The 22,155-nt window shown below is 36.8% G+C and overlaps 1 protein-coding gene across 3 annotated transcripts in view; it reads right to left on the bottom strand.

Annotated features, from left to right (window-relative positions):
* furina (furin (paired basic amino acid cleaving enzyme) a) overlaps positions 1-19,906 on the bottom strand; it is a 65,050-nt gene extending 45,144 nt beyond the window's left edge. Inside the window, exons 1-2 of one of the 3 annotated variants that reach the window (XM_024296037.2) lie at positions 19,688-19,906; positions 13,482-13,803 (exon numbers count right to left, since the gene is read on the bottom strand). In XM_024296037.2, coding sequence (XP_024151805.1) covers positions 13,482-13,691 — 210 coding nt within the window. In that variant the 5' untranslated portion in view covers positions 13,692-13,803; positions 19,688-19,906. Of the gene's footprint in view, positions 1-13,481; positions 13,804-16,069; positions 16,485-19,222; positions 19,412-19,687 lie in introns of those variants that run through there. The other 2 variants (XM_024296038.2, XM_024296039.2) reach the window with 2 other exon arrangements.
* Between the last annotated feature and the right edge of the window lie 2,249 nt (positions 19,907-22,155).

The following is a 22,155-nucleotide window of genomic DNA, read 5'->3' as shown; positions in this document are numbered from 1 at the left end:
ATGCCTTTGTTTTATCCAATGCCATGTCCTTTTGCAATGATGACTTCATTAGTTGTCATAATGGTCCTTGTTCATTGAGCAGCTCATTGAAGATTCAGGACACATAGAGCGGTGCATTTCTTGCGATCAATTCACTTTAACTAACTTGTAACAAGCAGGTTTCGCCATCCTTATTCCAGAGCTTCTTTTTATAGTTCAAAGACATTTATCTTCATTTTAGCTTGTTAAAGTTTTGCTGCACTTGAACTAGTATGGTCTGCTTGTGTGCAAATCTGTTCTGCTCAGGCTAAAAGTTAAATATAATTTCTTGTGTTCATTGTTCTTTTGAAAGTTTGCTCTAATGAACACTTAATACTTTATACAGTAGTGCTTTTGTATTAAGTATTTTGTACTGCATACAAATTTATTTTTGGCCTTTTCTTTCTGCTATTATAGTTTAATGCAGTTCAGCTTGTTTAAGGGTTGAGGAAATATGTTTAATTGGACAGACTTCCTTTCCCTGAGCCTTACCACGGCTGCCCCATGGTGCAGTGGTAAGGCAGTCGACTCCTGATCAGAAGATTGCGGGTTCGATTCCCACCTGTGTGAACGTGTGTGTGTATGGGTGAATGGGTCTGTGACTGTGCAGCGCCTTGGACCCTCGAAGGGGGCTGGAAAATGTTTTACAAGTATTCACCATTTCCCATTTACTTGAAGTCTCGAGGTTTAAAAATGTTTCTATAATTCTGTCTCTTGGAACACATTAGTTCAAAAATTGGTAAAATAAATACTAACCCTTTTATTAAACATTTATATCTTTTTTTAGGCAGAATAAAACATTTGAAAGAGAAAAAAAAGCTGTTTCTACCCCAGTAGAATTATAAGGGTTAAAAAACTAACAAGCTAAACATTAAGTGTCAGATTAAAAAAAACAAAAAAAAAAAAAACCACACAGTTTGGACTGTAATATTTTTCGACAGAATTATTTGATAGTAATTTTTGAGATAAGAATTCAGTAAAAAATAGATTGCAAAGGATGTGATTTTTTTAAAAGATGGCGATAATTGCATGGAACAAATGAGAATAAGTTAATAACTCCAGTGTATATATATGCACAATCCAAACTGGCCTAAAAACTCTGTGCATACTTCAAAAGTCCTTAACTGAAGCACAAGATAAGATTGCTCCTGATTGTTCCTCCTTTGATTGGAATGTGGATTAACATCAGGCTTTTAAAGTATCACATGATACAGCAAGATTCTAACATATCCAGGCCATGGATGTTCATATCCTTCATTACCAGAATATTATGTTGTGATGTCTGGGTACATTTGAAGGAGTACTACGGTCAGAGATCCTGAATGGACCAACTATGCCTGGCAGACACAACTGTTTCCTGTTGAGTTAAGCAAGTTTTGCATGCAACAGGAAAAGCTTCAAGTACCTATTGGTTTTATGTTGTTACGTGAATCCCTCTGCTTTTAATGTACATTTACACATTGGATGAATATTTATTAAAACCTCTTTTGATGTTGAATTTACAAAGTCATCACACAAAGTAATGGTGTACCATTCATTTCAGGACCATCTTACAGTCCTCCCATTTCTGATTGATGAAAAAAAAAAAAGAAATGGAATCATCAAAGGTTTGGACTAATGTAAGGCAGGAAAGAAAGGAAATGACAAACAGCCATAAAAAAGCAGACAAGTCAACTTACACCAACTGACTGGATTTAATGAAAGACTTAAAGCTGTGCTGTATATGTATCCATGTTAATAAAAGAGTTTTAATAGTAAGTATTATAGGTCTGTAGCAGTGGGAAGTGGACTAAACAGTGAACCCACTTGTTGAGGAAAACTCCCCAAAAGCTCAGTTGAGCACAAGACTCTGCTATTTGGAATGCACCGTAATTGCACCCCTCCTGGTTTACATTGTGCATTGGTGAGATGGGCGATGGTAGCAGTAAGGAAGCTCGGAAAATGGAGTTTCACCACACAAACCAAAGGGAATAAGAACTAAATTAGCCTGGACCACTGCCCTGAAAATGACAGTGAGCCACTAAAGCTCAGCAGCTGTAGCTGCACCACAGTATCCTGTCCAAAAATATTGGTAGAATTCCCTGAACTGAACCGGCCTTCAGAGGAACAGATCCAAACATGAGGATCCTTATACTCACAAAACAACCTCTCAGTATTTCCTCTGCAGTTAGTTTCCTGCACACTCCAGTAAAGACAGCCTCTCTTTATGTCAATGTATTGGTGTTGAAGTGCGGATGTAAATTAGTTGAGCAAAAGGAACTTCTTCAAACAGCAACCACGTGCAAGTGAATAAACTTTTGTACACCTTTCAGTAAACATGATAATGGAGGCAAATTTCCAAGCTGAATATGCAAAACTTAGACATAAACTCCTTCCGTGGTATGGAGATTTAAAGAAAAATTATGCACAATTTCATTAACCACCAAACCTTTATGAATTAGTTCTTTTTGACAGATTATTTGCATCAAATTTGTGGAGAGAAACACACCCTCAATAGGCTCATAGTGCTCCCCTTTAGTATTTTTATGGGCCAAGCACAAATGGCTGAACTGTACTTGTGTGTTTACTAGGAATGAGTACCAGAAGAAAATGTTCTAGAAAGAAATTTCAAAAATCTCTGACCATTATTTAGCTCCACTTTTCCCACTTCGACTCAGGGGGACACTGCAGGGTTTGTCTAGACTTTATATTCTCAGAAACTCCAGAACAAAATGTATAAGTAGCTGATACACTAAAGTTTAGGATTTGATTTTAGTCCATGACAAAAAAATTAAACATCCATCATTAGTTTTAATGTCAAATATATACTATTCTCCTTAAGAATTGTTTTTGTTTGTTTTAAACAACACAAAACTATAAACACATTTTGCTTTTTTTCCCCAACAGCTAAGACCCAGATATGCACATTAAAGAGTTATTCCCAATTCAGCAGCAGACTAACATGATTTAAACAACACACACGTATGAAATACATTTATATATACACACACAGACACACACACAATCATCTCATTTTGTCAGAATGGCTACCGTCAGCAAAACCATCACAGACAATAAAGAAGATAGCAAGCATCCAGGGATTCAATTTCACAAACATCTGATATAAGCGAGAGGCTGAAGAGGGCTCTAACTCACTGATGCAAAGCTTACACCAGTAATCAAATATTCATGAACACTTGAACACCCACAAAAACAAATTGTGCTTTACTCAGATGTGATAAATTTGACTTCCTTTGCACCATGGATAGGTGACCTAGAAAAAAATATAAGGCGTTTTGGAGCTCATCTTACTTCATTCCTCAGATTTAAAGCAGCTTCTATAAAACTCAACATTAGTTTGGTATAGTGAACCAAAGACAATCTGCATCTGACCGTAATCAAAACAAGAATGTAAAAGTGAAACTGTACTGACATTTTCTTTTTAAAGCAGATCAGAAAAATTACGTTCAACTGATCTTAGCAGCATTTCTCCGAAGTTGGCAAAACATTTAAGTCTTCCTGGAAACAGTCCAGGAAAAAAAACACACAAGTGCTTAGATGCTGTATGATATGGTATAAGAGGAACAGTCTTTGAAAGATACAAAATTTGGAAAAATAGGTTTAGAGTGCAACGAACAGTTAAACACATTTAGGGAATTATTGGACAAACATAACAGGTGTAGCTTCAAAAAGCAAATGTACCGAGAGGAATAAAAGAGTGCATTTCAAACAATGAAGGAACCTTAAATCTCTACTTCCCACAATTTTCCAGTGCAACATTAACCCATCAATGAAATTAACACCTGACCTGAAATCTAAATCCATCTTCTAACTGGAGACTGGCCAAAACTCTTTAAACTGTTGCAACTTCACAGGAGTCTAGTTGCAAAGAACAAAAAACACAAGCAAACCTGTTGCTATAAAGCTCCACCCAAAAGCTGAGTCTCTTTCCACACTGTTGCCTCATTATTACAGGCTTTTTAACATTGACTTAATTGCGTTCATAGCTAGAGGCTTATCAGATGTTTGCCTTTAGCTTTCAAATTGCATCACAGATGACTGCCCAGCCTCCCAGGTCAGCTTGTATATGAATGCCAAAACCATAAAGAGAGAGGTTGGGTTGTTTTCTGCATTGTTTGTGAAATGCAGCCTGACCTTGTCAGGAGCTCCATGACATGAGATATCGGCCAAAACCAATTACATCTATGAATAGATCAGTTACCCCTTCCATAGTCTTGTACAACAGGCTTACTTGAGCTGCCAGAACCCTACTTTCATTTTATTGGGCTTTGTGCTGGAAAATCTTGAGGATCTGATGCTTTGTTTTTTGGTTAACCCTTTGTGCATCTTGCAGAAAGTTTTCCAAGCCTCCTGCTTTTAGCAGTAAATATGATCACACCAGAGACCTGTTCTAAATTAACAGTCTTATCTTGGAGCCCCAGAGGCAAAAATGTGTTCATGCTTTTTTATATTTACAGCTCTATAAAAAGTCTTCCCTTTCACTAAAATGGTAGATTCATTTGCAAAGTATTAATTTTCTCGCACGGATCTGCCTCTTAAAAGGATGAAATGTGTAGGTTTTCATCTCTAAAAATTTCTATACTTTACCAAGGTAATTCATATTTTAAAGCTGCAACGAATTCATTTTTTTTTTAATCTGACTAATGCTTTTTTGAGTCCTTTATATTTTTGTAAAACATAGTTTTAGCCATTTCTCTCTAGGCATTCCTTAAATACTTCTTTTCCCAGTGTGTTTGCACATAGCCCCACGCAAACAGGCTCATACTTAAAAAGGTAGAGAGCCTCCTGTCCAAGAATTTTCATGTCCCTGGTGCACATCTGGCTCTTGTTAAAGCCCCTCTGACCTACGTCTGGTGGTGTTCCATCCCAGCCCCCACTGCTGCACTGTGGGAGAGCAGAATAATGACCAAGTGCTGCTGGGTCTTTGTTGCTGCAGTTTTCATGCTTCCTGGTAATGTGGACAGTCTGATTTTTTTTTTGGCTCCTAATCACCATTTTGTGATTTTTCTTTTCATCTGGTCACAGTGTGAGTATACAGTATAACTTGTGTATGATATGCCTTCACAAACAATTATTGTAAAGTTTAGATTCCTGCAAAAAAGAAAGTTAGACTGCAATGTTTCCACCGTCCATTGCAACTTTGATAGTTTTTAGGTTTGAGAGAAATTAATCAAACAAATCTCATTTAATCAAAACTTAACAATTGCAGTCACATATAGAGCTATCAGGTTTAAATATAAAATAAGTTTTATGGAAAGGGAGCTAAGAAAGTAAAGATATGTTACTAGCATGATGACAGATACAACTGTTCTGGATTGACGGTATGCCCTTTTTCGTTTAGTTTTAATCCCATTAAGAACCAAGTTGACTTTTTACCTGCATGGCATCCCAATTTTCTTCCAGTACGTACTCTGTCACCACCCCGGACTTCAGTAATTTGGGGACTGCAGAGCTAACAACAAGCAGCTCACAGGTTCAATTAAATGTACAGTCACAGTCCAGTTGTGTCAGGAAGAACATCTAAGGCCAGCCTATGTGTAAAGATTTGTTTGTGTTAAGAACATGAAATGGAAACATCAGTTGGCTGCTCAATATTTCTAAATGTCCATTAATATAACTTGGTGTTCCATCAAGTACTAAACTTGTGTGAAGAACCCTGAACTTCTGAAGGATGACAACCAACAAATAATAAAGATCTTAAAACATCTTTAAAAGCAAAAAGCTCTTTTATTTATAAAACATCACAAATACCTGCTACACGGTCATAATCATTAGTGTGTAGCAAATATGTTTAACGACTTAGTAAAAAACACAAAACTGCTTGAATTTATAATAAACAAAGTTTCAAATGTAAAACATTTTGCTCTTCGTGCATTCTTCAAAATAATGAACGGCTTGAAGAGGTTGCTGACCTGCAAAAATCCTGGCCTCATTTCCCGACAAGCTGGTGCAGGATTGCTTAACTTCAGGGCAAATATTGCAAAGTCTAAACACTGCAGTCAATATTTTTGCATTTGCAATATATATATATGCTCCGAGGAATCAAAGGAGTATGTGCTCACTTGACATCAATTACAATCCATTGTATTTAAGTTTGAGACTAAAATATACAGAGATGTTTCTGATGGTTACAGCGTATAATTTAAGTTTAGGTATGCACATGAAAAAGAGGATAAGTCTGTCTCTGCAGTTTATTCACTTTCAAAGAGAAGCTTCACTGAGATGAAGTGAGATCTGGGACTGTTGGGGGGGGTAGATGCTGAAGCACTAAAGAACAAAAAAGAAATCCCTTTGTTGACAGGAACACAGCAGCCTTCAAGAGAGGGAGGCCCATGAGAGAACCAGCATCCCTATAATGAAAATGTATACTGCTCTCTACAAATAAAAACACAAAGTCTCCATCAAGCACTTCTGACCATTATTTAACAGGATTCATTACCAACCTCACCAGGACACACTATAATAAACAGTCAATGCTGCACACTCCATTGGAGTCATAAGCTTCTGTTGACTAAAATAGGACAGAACCACAGTAAACAAAGTGGCACGTTAAAGATTAATGAGAATATAGCAAAGACAAACCAGCTTGCACAACATGCTTAAGCTTGATAAAATATTTAGAGGTGGCAATCTATACAGTAGGTTTGGTAGAATCAAGACTCCTAGACAGGCTTTGTAATGCTTGAAAATATCTGATGTCCCCCCGTCCTGTTTGTATCATCACTAAGAAAATATGAAAAGAGCAAATTGAGACAAATTAGTTACAGTTGGAAAAAAAATAATTTGATGTAGTGACAAGGAATTCATCACCTTAAGATTTTTTTCAGTGTTTTCCACCAAAGGCCAGCTATTAATTACATGTTCCCATCCTATAAATACACTTTAAATGGGTAAGATCTGAATGGTTAACAATTTCCCTTTTATTTTGCATCAAAGTGAAAGAAAAATTACCAAATTATTAAACCTTTATCTTTGCAAGTATAAAACCATTTTCTAGAATAATTAGTGAAAAGCGCTTTTAATTTTTCATGTGCATGTGTTTTCTGTGGCATACATCTGCATTTATTAGGAGAACCCAAAGAGCAGCTTCTGGAAAGAAAAAAAAACATTTTTAAAAACTGGAATGCAAGAATTTTGCATTGCAAACCTGTAAATTACACTAGCTTAAGTATTTTTACACATTTATTTTTACAAATAAATGAACATCTTAGCTCATGTATATACACTTTACTGGTTGTAGGTTTCAACAGGTTTTGTAAAAGTCACATTCATGTGAGTTCAGGCACTTGTGAATCGACAACAAAATGAGGGCATTTCTCTGGACCTCCTGTTTTTCTGAGAGACCACACCACAGCAAAACGAGTGTCAGCCCAAGTTCCTATCAATTCAGATTATATGCCTTTTAGTTCGGCACAAAGACTGCTTGTTCGGAGGGTCTATTTCTAGTGCTGAATCTCAGTTTGGCCAACAGAGCTGTATTGTGGGCTCCCCTACCACAGGTCCCCAATAAGAAGAAATGGAAAGGTAGGTTCAGACCTCTCTTCATGGAGACTTCATGTCCTCCAATAAATAATCTCTGATCAATATAAATAGGTACAGCTTTTAAAGAGATTCAATGAATTTTAGGGCATACTATTAAAAAAAGAGAAGTTAAAGGCATAAATATAGAACCTATTTAAAAATAAAACTTAATAATAAATATAAAATGTAACCAAAATAAAATTTGAAGGACACCCAGGTAAAATTCTCTAATTTAATATGTGTAAATTATCTACAGTAGATAATTGGAGATGAGCTGCATTGATAGACTATCGTTTGAGTTTTTCAGCTTATGTATAATCAAAAAGTTTATATTTTTTACAATTTTAAAATATTTTTACAAAGGCAAAACTGATTTAAAAAAAACAATTATATGTGTAAAAATATGAAATTGTAAGTGCTGGTAAATATACCAAATTAGATAAATCCACTAAATGACAGAACATGACAGAAACCAGACATTCTTGAAACAAGAAAGCAAAAAGAAAAAAGGAAAAGCAAAAGCAAAAGAATGCAAAAAAATATAAGAATTATACATTTTTTTTTACAGTGAACGGTTCTGAGTGGGTTACAAAATTGTAACAGTGACTACCCCTAAGGCCAGTGCTGGGTCATGAGACAACGATAAAGGCATCCCATGTACTTTGTAGGTTCACATGGGATCCATCTCCTCGGCTCCTACTTTAATCTTGTAAAAAAGAATTGTACTAATCTTCAAAAACCGAGGAAGAAGAAACGGGCTATGTTGGAAACATATAGCACAGAATGATGATCAATTCTCTTTTACAAGAAAAGGCCTTAAATACATTAGCCTTTCCATAGTTCATCTTGAGTTTTTTTTTCCAGCAAACGTCACTACTCAGGCTACTCAGGAATACATCTTTGCTTTGAAAATAAAATCTTTTTTGCTAAGAAAAACAAATTGAACGCTTCTGTAATAAAAAAAGAGATTTAATTTGAATTTTCAACACTGACATCATAACTACATCTCTGTGGTGTTGTTTGTGTTGCTTTCTTCCAATGAGCACCTGATTCACATTCTGTAAAAAGTCAAGGAGAAAAAAAACCACATCTTTCGAATAATGCTGTTTTCAGCAGTCATTATACAACACTCCCCCATCACAGTAAAAATATTTGCTATATTTTCTCCTGTCTAACAGTAACTAAAATAATGTCAATTCTGATGTTTTTTTAATTTAAAAAGGGGTTCAACTCTCCACAAAGCAAATGCATAGTTGTTCTGTTCCACAGTAAAAAAAATGTTACATAAAATCATCTTCACTAAAAAAAAAAAAAATGTGCCTTTTGCAAAATAAGAAAAACAGATACATGAACAACGGAAAAAAACTTAAGTAGATGGATTTGCAGGTAGTTTTAATAGCAATTACACTGATTAAATAAAATATATTTTATATATTAGCTTATACATTACATCCTACTATGTAGCATTATTCCAAAATGGCATTGCATCAATGTCAAGCATCCGTTCAAGTTAGAGCTCATCAATTAACCCCTTTTCACTCAAAATACAAATACACACTGTCCAATCTGAAAACAATTTCTTAAAAGGTTCAGTTGGGAGAGACACAGCAACAAAAACTCCAACTGTAGGCTACTACAAGACTTTTTTATACAAACTTTTTGCACATGCAAAAAGGCTGTTGGTGTTAATTTGCTATTCAGCAAGTCAGCTTTTTTCCCCAATGAAAAATGTATTTTTTCTTTAACACTTCCCCCCCCAAAGTATCTTCAAAGACCACATTTCACTGCTTTGCTTTAATCATGGTTTCAGAGTTTCTCTCACACCAAGGAACCAACAACCAGTCCAGTTTTATTGAGTGCAGGTCTATGCAAAGTTTAGTCTAGCAAGGCAGTTTATTCCAATAGCTGAACTTGGTGCAAAAACAGAAAAAGTATTGATTTCTTCATCAAAGCAAACCTGGTAACAGATTTTTTAAAAAAATAGTTTTTGTAAGACATTTTTTACTGTGCTTGAAGAACATTTTTAACAGCTGGTATTCGAGTCAACATACTCAAAAAAAATTTTAAGATGACCAATCTTGTACCAAAAAATAGCTCAAGAGAAAATTTTCTAGCAGAAAATTGGGATGTTTTCCTCCAAATGCAGCTGATGTGACATACAGTTATTAACCAGCCAACAGGAATACAGGCTCATGTAAATAAAGTCAAAAGGGAACAGTGTCAAGTAGAGTAAAATTGTGTGCAGCAGAAAGTTTTGCTTCCCCGACACGAGTAATTATTGTGTCATCATGATGGCAGGTCAACCATAAACATGGAATAAACAAAATAAAAAGGGGCACTATGAATCACATCATAAACAAACAGTATTCACACAACAAACAGTTCATGCCAAGTTTATCAAATTAGTGAGCTTGCAATAAAGTGATTATGTCTTCAGCGAGTTTTAGAAGTAATAATGCGTGCCTTAGAGTTCCATGTTAATTTACAATCAGGTGACTGATCCGTATTTTATTACTATTTTATTATTCTGAAACTATTTAGTAAACAATTACACACATAAACTCGCAACTACTATTTACCTGCCAATATGGCAGAAAGACAAGGAAAAAATAAACTATAGTAATTCAGACATAAAGTGTTGTATAATGCAAAAAAGCAGGAAAATTAACCTTTCAACTAGTTTAGTCTAAAGTGCAATCAAACTATATGGTTCAATTTAGACTTTGTTTTTATGTATGTTAATTTGCAGTAACTTTGATGTTTGCATGCTTTGTAAATCTCAAAGAAAGAAGATAAAAAACATGTAATGATTGCATAAATCTCACAATGCAAAGAAAATTCATAAAGAGAGAGAAAAAAAGCATTTCTAGTTCCAAAAACCTTTTCTTGTGATTATGCTTGATGTTAAACAATGAGCCACACAAACAACATCAAAACACCTCATGTCAGATGATCACACACATGACATGAGTCAAATCCCAGCAGCTACTGGCAAAAAGCCTCACCAGATTTGTTTGTTTCCATTTTTAAAATCATAGCCTCATTTCAATCACTGAATACAGTGAGCTGCACAAACCATTACTGCATCTTAGTCTTGTGGCTAACGCTCATCTTTCAAAGTTAATAAACAGAGGGTAAATGTACGAGTCTTAATGTAAATATAATATACGTAATTGTCCAACTCCATTTATTCATAAGATTATTAATGACAGTGTAGAGTTGGCAGTGATTGCAGCTCTACCAAAAAGCAGCCAGCATTTACTGCAAACAAAACCAGCAGGATTTTTCATTTCAGTCAACTGCTGGGACATTCAAATGACAGCTAAACTTACATTAGTCACATACTGCCAGTGTGTTTTTTTTTCCTAAGTGCAACTGACACTTGTTTTTGTCTGTCACACCAGTGACCAAAAAAATGTCTGATACCATACTGTTCAGGTCAACATTTATTTCAGTTGAGCATCTATTGACTGTGGCATATTGTTTTATACATTTTCTTAAAGACAGTAAAACACCACTCCAGCAATAGGAAGACTAACACTTTTCTTCATTTGTTTGAACGAATTAATTTAACATTTTTAAAATCAACAAAAAAAAGTAAATATCATTTACAAGTAAAAGCAATTTTCTAGCAAAATTGAGCTAGTTATATCAACCCATTGATAGTGATTCCACTGCAATACATTGCGCCACCCTGTTACCATAGAGGTCAAAGTGGGGTTCAGTGTCTTGCCCAAGGACACTTCAACACAGGCAAAGCAGGAACTGAACCTGCAGACCTTCCAAGAAATTGCTCTACCTCTGCACCACTTTCATTCATTTGATTTATATCACACTGAGTCATGTTTAAATAAAAAAAATATTGGACATTTAATATAGTTCAAACTGTGTTGTTAGAAGTTGTAATTTATCAAAAAAAGTTTTTAAAGCCTAAGCGCTGGCAGGCAATCTGAACCCTTAATGAGTCACCTCCTTTTCCCTCCCTCTAATTTTCAGGGATTCAGAGTGTGACTTAACACTCATCCACAAGAAAAAAATCCCTCCATTTTCATTTGAATTACTTGATATTTCTTATGAAATTAATTGCAAGCCTCTGAAAAAAGAAATCTGACTCCAGCTGCAACTAACAAGGGAAACGAATCAACTTCCAATCTGTGCAAAAGCTCTTTAAGCCAACTGTGCCAAATGGGAAATAGCTCCAAAATGAACAGCTTTTACATCATATAATGATACAACCGATGTACTGTGATGACCAACAGGATTATAGCCTTGAGGGAAAAAAAAAACACCTGTTTTCATTACTTTGGCCTTGTAGATCTCAAGAGTTTCCTTTGCATCCTCTAAGGTAATTTACATGAGCTGCTTTGGTAGACAAGCAACATGTGCTGAGCCCCCCCACCCATGTCCTCCATGCGGTGTCAAGACCAGCTCATCATTCTGGCCTTGGTAATTCATTATACTTTACATTCTCTCCAGCAAAGTACAAAAATATTTTTCAAAAAAGTTGCTGAGGCAGAGGAAACAACACTGCAGTTTTCTCTCTGAGGTGCACTTGTGAGAGCACATGGGTGTAATTGTCCTTTTCTGAATTCCTCATCGTCCAGATATATAGTTAGAGGACTTAAGAGTAACTATGCAGGATTAGGCAGCCTCCACACACGGTGATTCAGAGTACACTCCGAGTGAAGACCAGTAAAACCTTGCATGCAGAGCAGAGGAATGTTTCCTGGAAAAACCAGCAAGAAAACTAAAAGTTTTCTGTTTACTGGGGGGGGTGTCATTGAGGTTTAACCTTTTAACACCCGAGGTGTCGCCAGTGACATTTAAACAAAAAATCTTTAACATACTGTAACTTTTCAACCGTTAATACGATTAACATAATTCCAGTAGATTCTGAAGGAGAAAAGTGGCACTCATGCTAACAATAAAAAGCTCCAGTGTTTAAGGGTTCATGTGAAAGTAGCTTTTAGCACTCAGTAAATAAAGCAGCAAGTACAAAATTTCAAACATTTTCTTGCCAATCCAGAACGACTAGCCATTTAGTGATGATGGTTCATAAGTATTTCTTTGATTGTGGATGTAATGACAGTAAAAGGGGTCACAAAAGGCATTACAGTACTTTTGATATTAGAATAATCAATAAGTTCTTCAACTGCAAAGCTAAAGGCTAACCACCCCCACTCCCACCTATTTTTAGTATCTCCATAGAAGGAGCAAAGGATGTGAAAGGATGAATTGGCAGATCAGCTTTAATTCAAGTCAAACAGGATGTTAGAAAAGCGGAAGACGTCACTGAAGAACAAAAGAAATGATTACTGCATACTCCGCTCAACTGGAAAAACTACTGCCAAAGCTTTCTTAACCTAAACAAGGAAGTTTCAGGGGAAAAAAGCAGATTTCCAGCATGTTTCTTCCTCAAATCCAACTATGCACAAAACCAAAACCTCCTTTTATGCTTATTTTTGTTTTCGGTACCAATGTTTTCCAAATTGTAGACAAGTTACGCAAACATTTTTTCCGAACTTGACCTACAACTAAAAGTTAGCACAGGTCTTCGTTTAGCCCAAACACCTTAACAGGTTCACCAAAGCATTCTTAAACAAAAACACAAAAGTATGCAACTCAGGAAAACAAAAACTTCTTATAACTTGCAGGCCTTAGAAGAAAAACCTGCTTTTAGCAGGCAACAAAATCTGACGGGCACACCTGTGAAAGCATTCACATTGCAGGAGATTCCTGGCACAAAAGTATTATCTTGTTGTACTTTCACACACCATATAGAACAGAGAATAGAAAGGTTTGATCTGAGGGCCTGAGTAAAACCTAAATATATTCTGTCTTAGAAATTCAAACAAAGATAGGGCCCTATTTTGCTTTTGCCTGATCTGTGTTTCTCCACCACAGCTGTCACATCAGAAACAAGAGCTAAAAAAGACACTTACATGTCCGTTATTGATGAAGCCATGTTTTTCGGCAACTCGATCTGCTTCCTCCTGACCTCCAGGTATGTGAACAGCCCATGTGTTGGTGTATATCTTCTGACAAGATGTTGGCCCAATCCCGGACACCAGCATCAGCAGCACAGCCCCAATTACAAACTCTAACAGCCTGAGCCTGAAGCCTAAGAGGGGAGACGGAGGGCCTGAAGCCATGGGTTCCTGCAGTGCAGCACAGTGACCGAGCACAGCACCTCTCCGACAGGTCGGGACTGCTCACAGTACATGCAGGTGCACAGTGAGACAAAGAGGGAGAGTCGCAGCTCACCTGGAAGAACACAAAAGGAGAGAGAACATTTGTTTTTAAAACCAACAAAACACAAAGAGCTTTAAAAGTACAGGTGATTGCAGTCCTAGAATTTCTTTGGTCTTTAATGAAATAATAAACCAGGGAGATAAGAAACATTTTTACTCTTCTTAAGACTTAAAGTTACTGCGTGTTCCATTGAAGATAAACCAGCACTATAAAACTGTTGTATTTATACGAAATTGTGGACAGCTAATCTCTTCACACAGCAGGTATGTCAGGTGCTGAGTAACAAAATAAAGACGGTTTATAATCCATCAGGAAGAAGTAAGTGGGACATCGGGGTATAGCCTGGCGCTCTGGTCTGACGCACAGCACCAGATCTGGTGGTTTAGGAGGATCCAGTTTATGAAGCTTACAAAATAGAAAATGCTTAGCCATCCTGAGTCGGCAGCAGAGGTGAAGACGTGTGGTTAGAAAGGCAGACCACACCCTGGGTGCTGGTAGATGACAGAGTTGGTACAGGCGGAAAAAAATAATAACCTTTTAAAAGTTGACTGCAAAGTCCCTGAGGCAACAAGTCGCCAAGGCTTCTTCTATAGCCAAGGACAGAGCATATAAATATGCTGAACAAACGCTCTGACACTATGATTATTATATTCTTGAAAATGTGTTTTAGCACCCACTCCACAAGCCCACATCTCAACACAATTACATGGATGGAGATGCTGAAGTTCATCACATTTAGCTTTGGAAGCCACATTGTTCCAGCACCTACCACTTTGCGTGTTTAATTGTTTGTTGACACATTTTTGCCTCTAAGCTTTTGTTCTGACCCAGAGCGCTCGAGTGTCTGTGGACACAATTATCCAAAGTGCCGTGTCTACTGTGAGACTAAAGTGTAGAATATTGTACTTTTATTTTGTGCTTCCTACTTTATTCAATTATCTGAGATAAAGTAGAAATGATTTTTTTTAAAGGGTAGAAACTTTTAAAAAAGGACTGTGAATATTAATAAAATGATCAGAGCAACAAAAACAAAATGTCATAATTTCAGTTTTAGCCAGACATCCTTTCCTTATCTAAAACGGTTAATCCTTCAAAAAGAGAATTTGAGTATGTTTAACTTCACATTTAAAGCTTCTATAAATGTCATTTCATTGAGAATCTAACAAAAAAGAGCAACATTTTTATTTAATTTTAGATTTGAGCTGAAATGACCATTTATTAGAACCACTTGTGATTTTTTTTATGACTATTGAAGCAAATTGAGAACTTTTTGTCCTGTAGTAGGTTAGAATAATGAGAATAAGTAAAGAATAAATATTTTACTATACAATCTTTTAATCAGATCAATCAAGGATGTAATTAAAAAAAATACCCATTTCCACTTCTAGGTTGCAACATCAGCTGTAATCCCAAAGCATAATGTTACAACAGAATACCTAATTTTAGACGGATAACAAACCAAACACATATACTGATTTCCATTTACTTTAGCAATCCTGTTTATGTTTTAATAATTAATCACATTCTGTTGCAAAAGCTGTGCAAAATGTTGCAATGTTGGTATAAGAGCAACCCTGTTTGTTCAGTTCCTATTCAAAGAAATTCAATTTACTTGAAATGAGCAGTATCAATGTACAAGTCAAACAGATGTTCTAAATCTATCCTGAATAGTTTCCAAAGCAAAATGACAGAATAATACAGACGTTTCTGTCGAAAAGGAGTTTGGCTGATTTGTGATGCTACAGGTAACTGGAAGAAGCATCAAGCAACAAAACAGGTCAGCCAGGCTGTGATCTTGGATGACAAACTGCTAATCCATGCAAGGCATCTCAGCTGTCGACATTCATCTCAAATACCTTCACAAGGAAAACAACAGCACAGAAAACGAGCCCTGGCACTTTCAACCACGCAGAACAGAAAACGGAGTGTTTGTTCACATCAAAAACACTTGTTTGCTGTTCCTGCTCAGCTCATCCTACGACATAAACAAACAGAAGTCGGCTTTTGCTCGGGAAAAAACAATCCTTGTGGGCACCGGGCTGCATCAATTAGAGGTTGACTTTTGCCATGTTGACACGGTCCGCATTTGGAGATATTTCAAAAGTCAGGTTAACTCCCACACCACAAACAACGGTCTGTCAGTCTTTATCAGGTCCCAATTTATAGCAAACGGAAATTACAGATATTTAAGGAAAAGACGGAAACACACAGTAATGAAAGAAAAAAAAAAAACACAAAAGCATAGGAAGATCGAGAATATTCCATTTGTAAAACTTACTCAACTCCGTCGTCTATTTTTGTAAACGGAGTGAAAATGTTCCAGAGGCTTTGTTTAACTTTGATACAAAGGTTGACTTTTAAGTACAGATGCTTTGTGACGTCTTATGGGTGTCAAACCAGTCAGTTTCTTCAACGTCAGCACGAAAACCGCACACCACAGAATACAAAACGCCCCACTATCTTCTACTTTACCAGACAGACAGTAAGCCAACCAGTCTGCACATGGTCTTTGGTGTTAGGAAAGTAAATGAAACCATATGTCAGACTGGGCAGAAAGATTGTTGTGTCAGAAAAAAAAAATACCAGACAACATAATTAGTCAACAATCATAAAACAATAAGATAACAGCAGCTTTAAAGAAACATTGTTGGAAATTATAAAATAAAACACATAAATCACAATAATTTTACCAAGTACCATTTTACCACATATTACTACCAAGTAAAAACTGACTTTTTCATATTTAGTTCACGAGATCTTTCTTAAGAGTTATATTTGGCACGAGTACTTACAGTGTGACACACATTTCCTTAATTTTTTAAGGTTAAAGGCTCTCGAGTGTATTCAGGATGATAAGCTCTATGCATATAGCTGAAGGATGAAACAGAAATAAAGACATTATTTAGTTCATTTACGAGTAAACCGTGAACTTTATTGGGCTTACATAAGTTGGTTCAGGTAAATATTACAAGATAAGTGCTGTTCTATTGATCGAGTTCCAAGTGGGTGATACTAAAATGGGAGTATTTTTCATTTCCTTGTGACAGATCAGGAAGAGAAATGCTCTGACATCATAAGCCAACCATTAATTTCACAAGAAGGCATATCTGACGACAAACCTCCCTGTTTTACTTCCTTTCAGTCAACATGACTAAATAGGATTTTGACAGTAATTTATTGCGTTAAGCGCACTTGTCAAGCTCACTTACTTACAAGCAAGATGCAAAAATCTGCTCTTATCTGCACACTAATACAGAACATTTTGTGAATATGGATAAATGAATTCTAATCTTAACATCTATAACAAAAATTTATGTTAAAGAGTTTTAGATTAGAAAGTGTTTTAAACTGATTTCTTCTAACACTCTTTGTGCAAAACAAAACAGCTAAAATGGGAATAAGAGGCACTTTAGCAATAGCTTGACGACGCAAAATTCAAATGAATTCCAAAAAAGCAGTTTAATAAAGCAGGTGGGCAAACTGAATCCTTGTTTATGCTGAAACGAGCCTGCAGAGGATGTGAAACTTTCGCAGCAAGAGCCGTGACATTTCACAGAAATACAACAGCACCATTCATTTTTACTGGCAAACTGTGGTTCTTAATTGGACCTTGATAAAGCTACCCTCAGATCAGATTTTTCATTGTCATATGTGGCACACTGAGAGCTCTGGGACCTCTGTTTTTAAGTTTATATATCACAACAAAGTAAAAGAAGGGCAACTAAGGTGAAATAAAAGAAAACAAGGAACTTTATTTAAATTTGATACAACTGCAAAAAAAAGAAGCTAAAAATACATTTTACTTGCAATTACAAAGAAGATTTTGAATTTTTCTCTGAAATTCTGCTTCCACGTTTAAATGGTTTCCCATGTAAAATGTTTCATTTTTATTATAAGAAAGTGACTAGTCGCATGTAATTTTCTAAGTACTGAACTCTTTTTTTTTTTTTTAGCCGCACGGCCCTGGAGGAAGGTTAAGGTTGGGTTAATTTGTGCAACCAACAAGAACATTTAGCCTTGGACACAATTAAAATGCGTGCAGGCAATGCAGAAATGTGCATCTTGGCCACACTTGAATTTCTATCCGTTTTTGTGCTGGTCACCCGTAAATACATGCGAATAACATCATTCTTATTAACATAGTCCTGCTACAGAAATGTCCAATAATTTAGGATTATACTTAAAATATTTATATTGTTGCCTTTTAGAAACAAGCAGGGTTTAAGGTACTATTCCGATCATCTTTCAATCTACTGTAAAAGCGTTCCCAGTGATCTTTTAATGATGATTATGTCATTTTTAGCCAAAATTAAAAAAAAAAAACCTGTATCATTTTCTAAGTCAAAGTTTCTGCAGAGCGGCAGGAGTTCATCAGAAATTTGACTCCGAGTTGTGGGCGGAACTACCCATCATCCCTTTGTTCACACACTATCCTGCTAGCTTACATCCCCTCACACTACACCCTACCGGTGCAGCAAAAATTGAGAGAAATATTGAAGCTATCCAGCCGTACAGCTTTAATCCAGATGCCAGCTCAGACGAGAAAAACAAAGATGTAGATGAATCTTTTTGTCTGCAAGTGGATGCATCGGAATGAAGCGGAGCAGGAGGCTTGCAGGTTGCCATTGTTGCTTTTAAGTCATAGCTACAAGCGTTTTTCAATGGCATTCAACAATTTGAATACTTGAAAACAGATTATGCTTAAATTTATTTTTATACATGTTCTCCATCATGATAAAAAGAACATGTTAAAAACACCTAAAAACACATTTTTTATGGGAATGGATCCTAAAGGTTTGTAGCTATTTAAAGAACAAGTAATGTTTAAAATAAATGTTTTTATTCTAAAAACAAAATTAACTTAAAGATCATCTTTTACTAAACAAATTATCACAAGTAAAATAAAATCTATTGTTTTATTCATTTTTTTACATTTTATTTAACCTCTTGTTTTTTTGTTGACATTAGATCAACGTAAAAACAGTTTGGAACAACTTCATTATCAAAATTGAATAAAACAAAAGAACAACAGTTTTAAAATCTAATATAGGTCTCTCGTGTATTATCAAGGATAAGGAAGGATAAGGAAGCAGAAGCTCCATTTCCTTATGATAGTCAGTGCAGTTTGACTATAAAACACTTTTTGAAAAATAAAGAACATAAACTACAATAAAATGCATTGTAATTACTTTTTGTGCATTCCAGAATAAAGACAAAAAAGTTTACAAACAGAAGTCACTCCTGATATTTGGCAGTCAAACCCAGATAATTTCCATGTGGTTTCGGGAGAGAAAAGTGTAGAAAAGCTACGACGAACGACTGAAGGAACCGGACACACGCCGAGCACGTCGGTGTTTACGAGCTTAAGTCACAGATTAAAGTTCTCAGCTGATGGCGGTGCTGTCGCTGAGAAGGTAGTTGTTGGACTCACCTCGCTCGGTGCGTGACAACACCACGTAGCGGTAATGTAGCCGGGAGCTGCGGCTGCTGCTGACGACTCCTCCGCCTGACTAATATGTCTGGAAGTGTACGGCGACGTTACGAACGCCAACTTGACGCCGTGTGTGACCTGCCTGCTCCTTTCTGCGAGGTGCCTCCCCTTTTCCTTTTATCCACCCCCGACGGTAATGCCATAGCTTCCCTCGTCCTGTCTGTCTATCTCTATCACGCATTTTTCAGTAGAAACAGCGGCTTTACTCCACTCCAGAGGAACAACCTCAGAAAGCACAACCGCCTCCACGATGAGGAAGAGTGTTTACGCTGTCCGAAAAAACCCAACTATTCACAACAAACCCTCCTAATCTCGTGTCAGAAGCAGCGCAAGAGAAGACGGTTTGGGGAAAACTGGGAAATCCAAACAAGTCAGCATACAAGCTAAAGCGGACGGGAAACTTACCAAAGGCTCAACTTCCCCGGTTCTTTTTACATCCTGAGCGAGCAGGGCCGGTGGTCTTCCCTCACCACGGTGTTAGAAACAACCGCGACACGGCGAAGCGACAAAAGAATTAATAACGGAGGATTTCTGGCTGGAAACACTCATGATAACCCTCCGCTGTACCGCTGAGTACAAGCCCCAGGAAATACGTCACTGCCGCGGACAAAGTGGAGACGTTAACAGCAGCGCACGGCGAGCCAAGGCGCTATACCGCCACCTGCTGGTCACGAACATAACAGCACCGTTCAACCGACACTAAGGGATGCATTTATTATAGAAAATAGAATAAATATGGGAGAGAAAACAGTGTGTGAGCTTATTAGACACACCTCAGGGAGGAGACCCCACCCTGGAATAAAGATTTATTTTAATAGAAAATCAATTTTATCCCCGGAAAAGCTCATCGACAATAATTACAGACAAAAGAATGTGATTCAGCTAAATAGAATTCAGACAAAATGCTTATAGCATCATCAAATTAATAATCGGTGCTCAAAATGGCAAACGATGTAGTAATAGGAAACCTTTATTTCCCCCAGATTAATAAATCTGAGCTGGGCAGTAAAAAGACATGCATGCAAATACATAATTTACACAGATTTTCCATTGGGGAACCACATTGAAATACATGGACAAGGAGAGACAATGCACATGTGCACATTATTTAAAAGCCAATATAAAAAATAAACCCCACATTTCCATATATTCCTGATCCTGCCTGAGTCTGTGTCTCCCTGTGCCAGTCCCCAGCCCGGATAAAACATAGGGTTGTGACAAGAAGGCTGTAAAACTCTCTGCCAAACCAAATGTGCAGCCCAGTGAAAGTTGATTCGCTGTGGTGACCCCTGATGGGATAGGCCAAAAGGTGAACAACAACATGCATTCTTCTTTAATGAGCTAAAGTATTCATAGGTTACAATATAAATAATAAATCTATAAGAATACTACTTTTGCTTTGTCCCAAATAGACATAAAAGCCAATTTATTGTTACATTTTTCCTTTCCTATCATGTGGTTTGACTGTTTTTATACTAACTGAAGGCTTTTTTTAATACTTTTATACTGTTTTATGAACTTTTAATGTATGTTACACTTTTATACCTCGTTATTAGGAAATTGATGAATGCATTGCTACATAAACCGACATGGAGCTCTAGACCAGTCAGTCAAGGGAAGCTTACAGGACATAATCAGAACTTTTCCACTGTAAATTATCTTGTTGGCAGGAGCAGGAACATGGACACTGACCACTCAAGATGTAGGTTTGGTGAAGATGACCATCTTAAAATATTAAAGACCATGGAGGGGTTCTTCTGTCCTGGTGAAAATTGGCCTGAAGCCACACAAGGGCCATATATTATGTGTAGAGTGGAGTCGGTTAAGTTTACATTGTGGTATTCTGCACCCTCTTCTGGAAGGCATTAAATCAAAGTGGCGAGACAGTATATGTTTGGATATCATTTGCTATCACTTGACCCAGTTTGATAACACTATCTTCAGACATGTCCCGCAGAATAAAGAGAGCACACCCATCATTCTCCGAGCCCTTTTAGGTAAACTGTTAGTCTTTGATCTGAGTTTCAAAGATGAATGCCAACACCATGTGGTTACCCCACAGACTCTGTTCCGATAATGGTTTTGGACTTGCAGCCGCCTTAAAACATGAACCAACCCTCATCCAAAATGAGTTCATAAGTAAGGTTCACCGAAAAAGGGGTCAAAAAGTATCCCCAAATACTTATTCAACATGACCCGCTCAATGTTCTGTTGAAATGGGACTGTGATCTCCTGAAAATCGAATACGTGTCTGTAAAGACAAACAAAAAGTGAAGGAAAACGGGAAGTAGAGTGGAGCATTAAGTGGCAAACATGCCCCATAAGCAACAATATGATCGTCGAGGGACGCAGTGCGGTGTTGTAAAATGTGGAATGTGAGTGTAGAATGGCGAATACACCCGTCCGCTCCTGGTGGTAATTTCTTTTAGAACAAACAAGAGTGTGTGTAGCTACAGAAAAGAACATTTTCTATTTTGCAGATTTCTTTAAGAGGATCTGATTACTGCTAATGATAATAGTAGAAAAACGCTAGTGCATCCAGGTACTCCTCGTCATTTGGTGTCACCTGCTGGTTATGGTATGGATGCCATCTGCCATCTAAATTCTCTTTTTGCATATTTTATAGTTTTTCTATCATTCCATTAAATTTGTCCATGTTGCCAGCCCTGACCCCTAGTGTGTGTAATTCTCTACAACAAGGCCACCCGTGTTGCAACTAAATAATTAATTTCATTTACTAATTACCTTTCATCTCTCGTGTAGACTGATCACAGGAGGAGCTGCAAAATTCCTCACAATGTTAGAGCTTTTTACAGCTGATTCAAGCTCAGCAGAGAATTTCTCACTTAGGAATAGCAACAAAGTTGGAGGTT

This window comes from Oryzias melastigma, linkage group LG3 (assembly GCF_002922805.2).
Source record: "Oryzias melastigma strain HK-1 linkage group LG3, ASM292280v2, whole genome shotgun sequence".
Classification (NCBI taxonomy): domain Eukaryota; kingdom Metazoa; phylum Chordata; class Actinopteri; order Beloniformes; family Adrianichthyidae; genus Oryzias; species Oryzias melastigma.
Note: the sequence above shows the minus strand (reverse complement) of the source record. Positions and strands in the feature narration are given on the sequence as shown.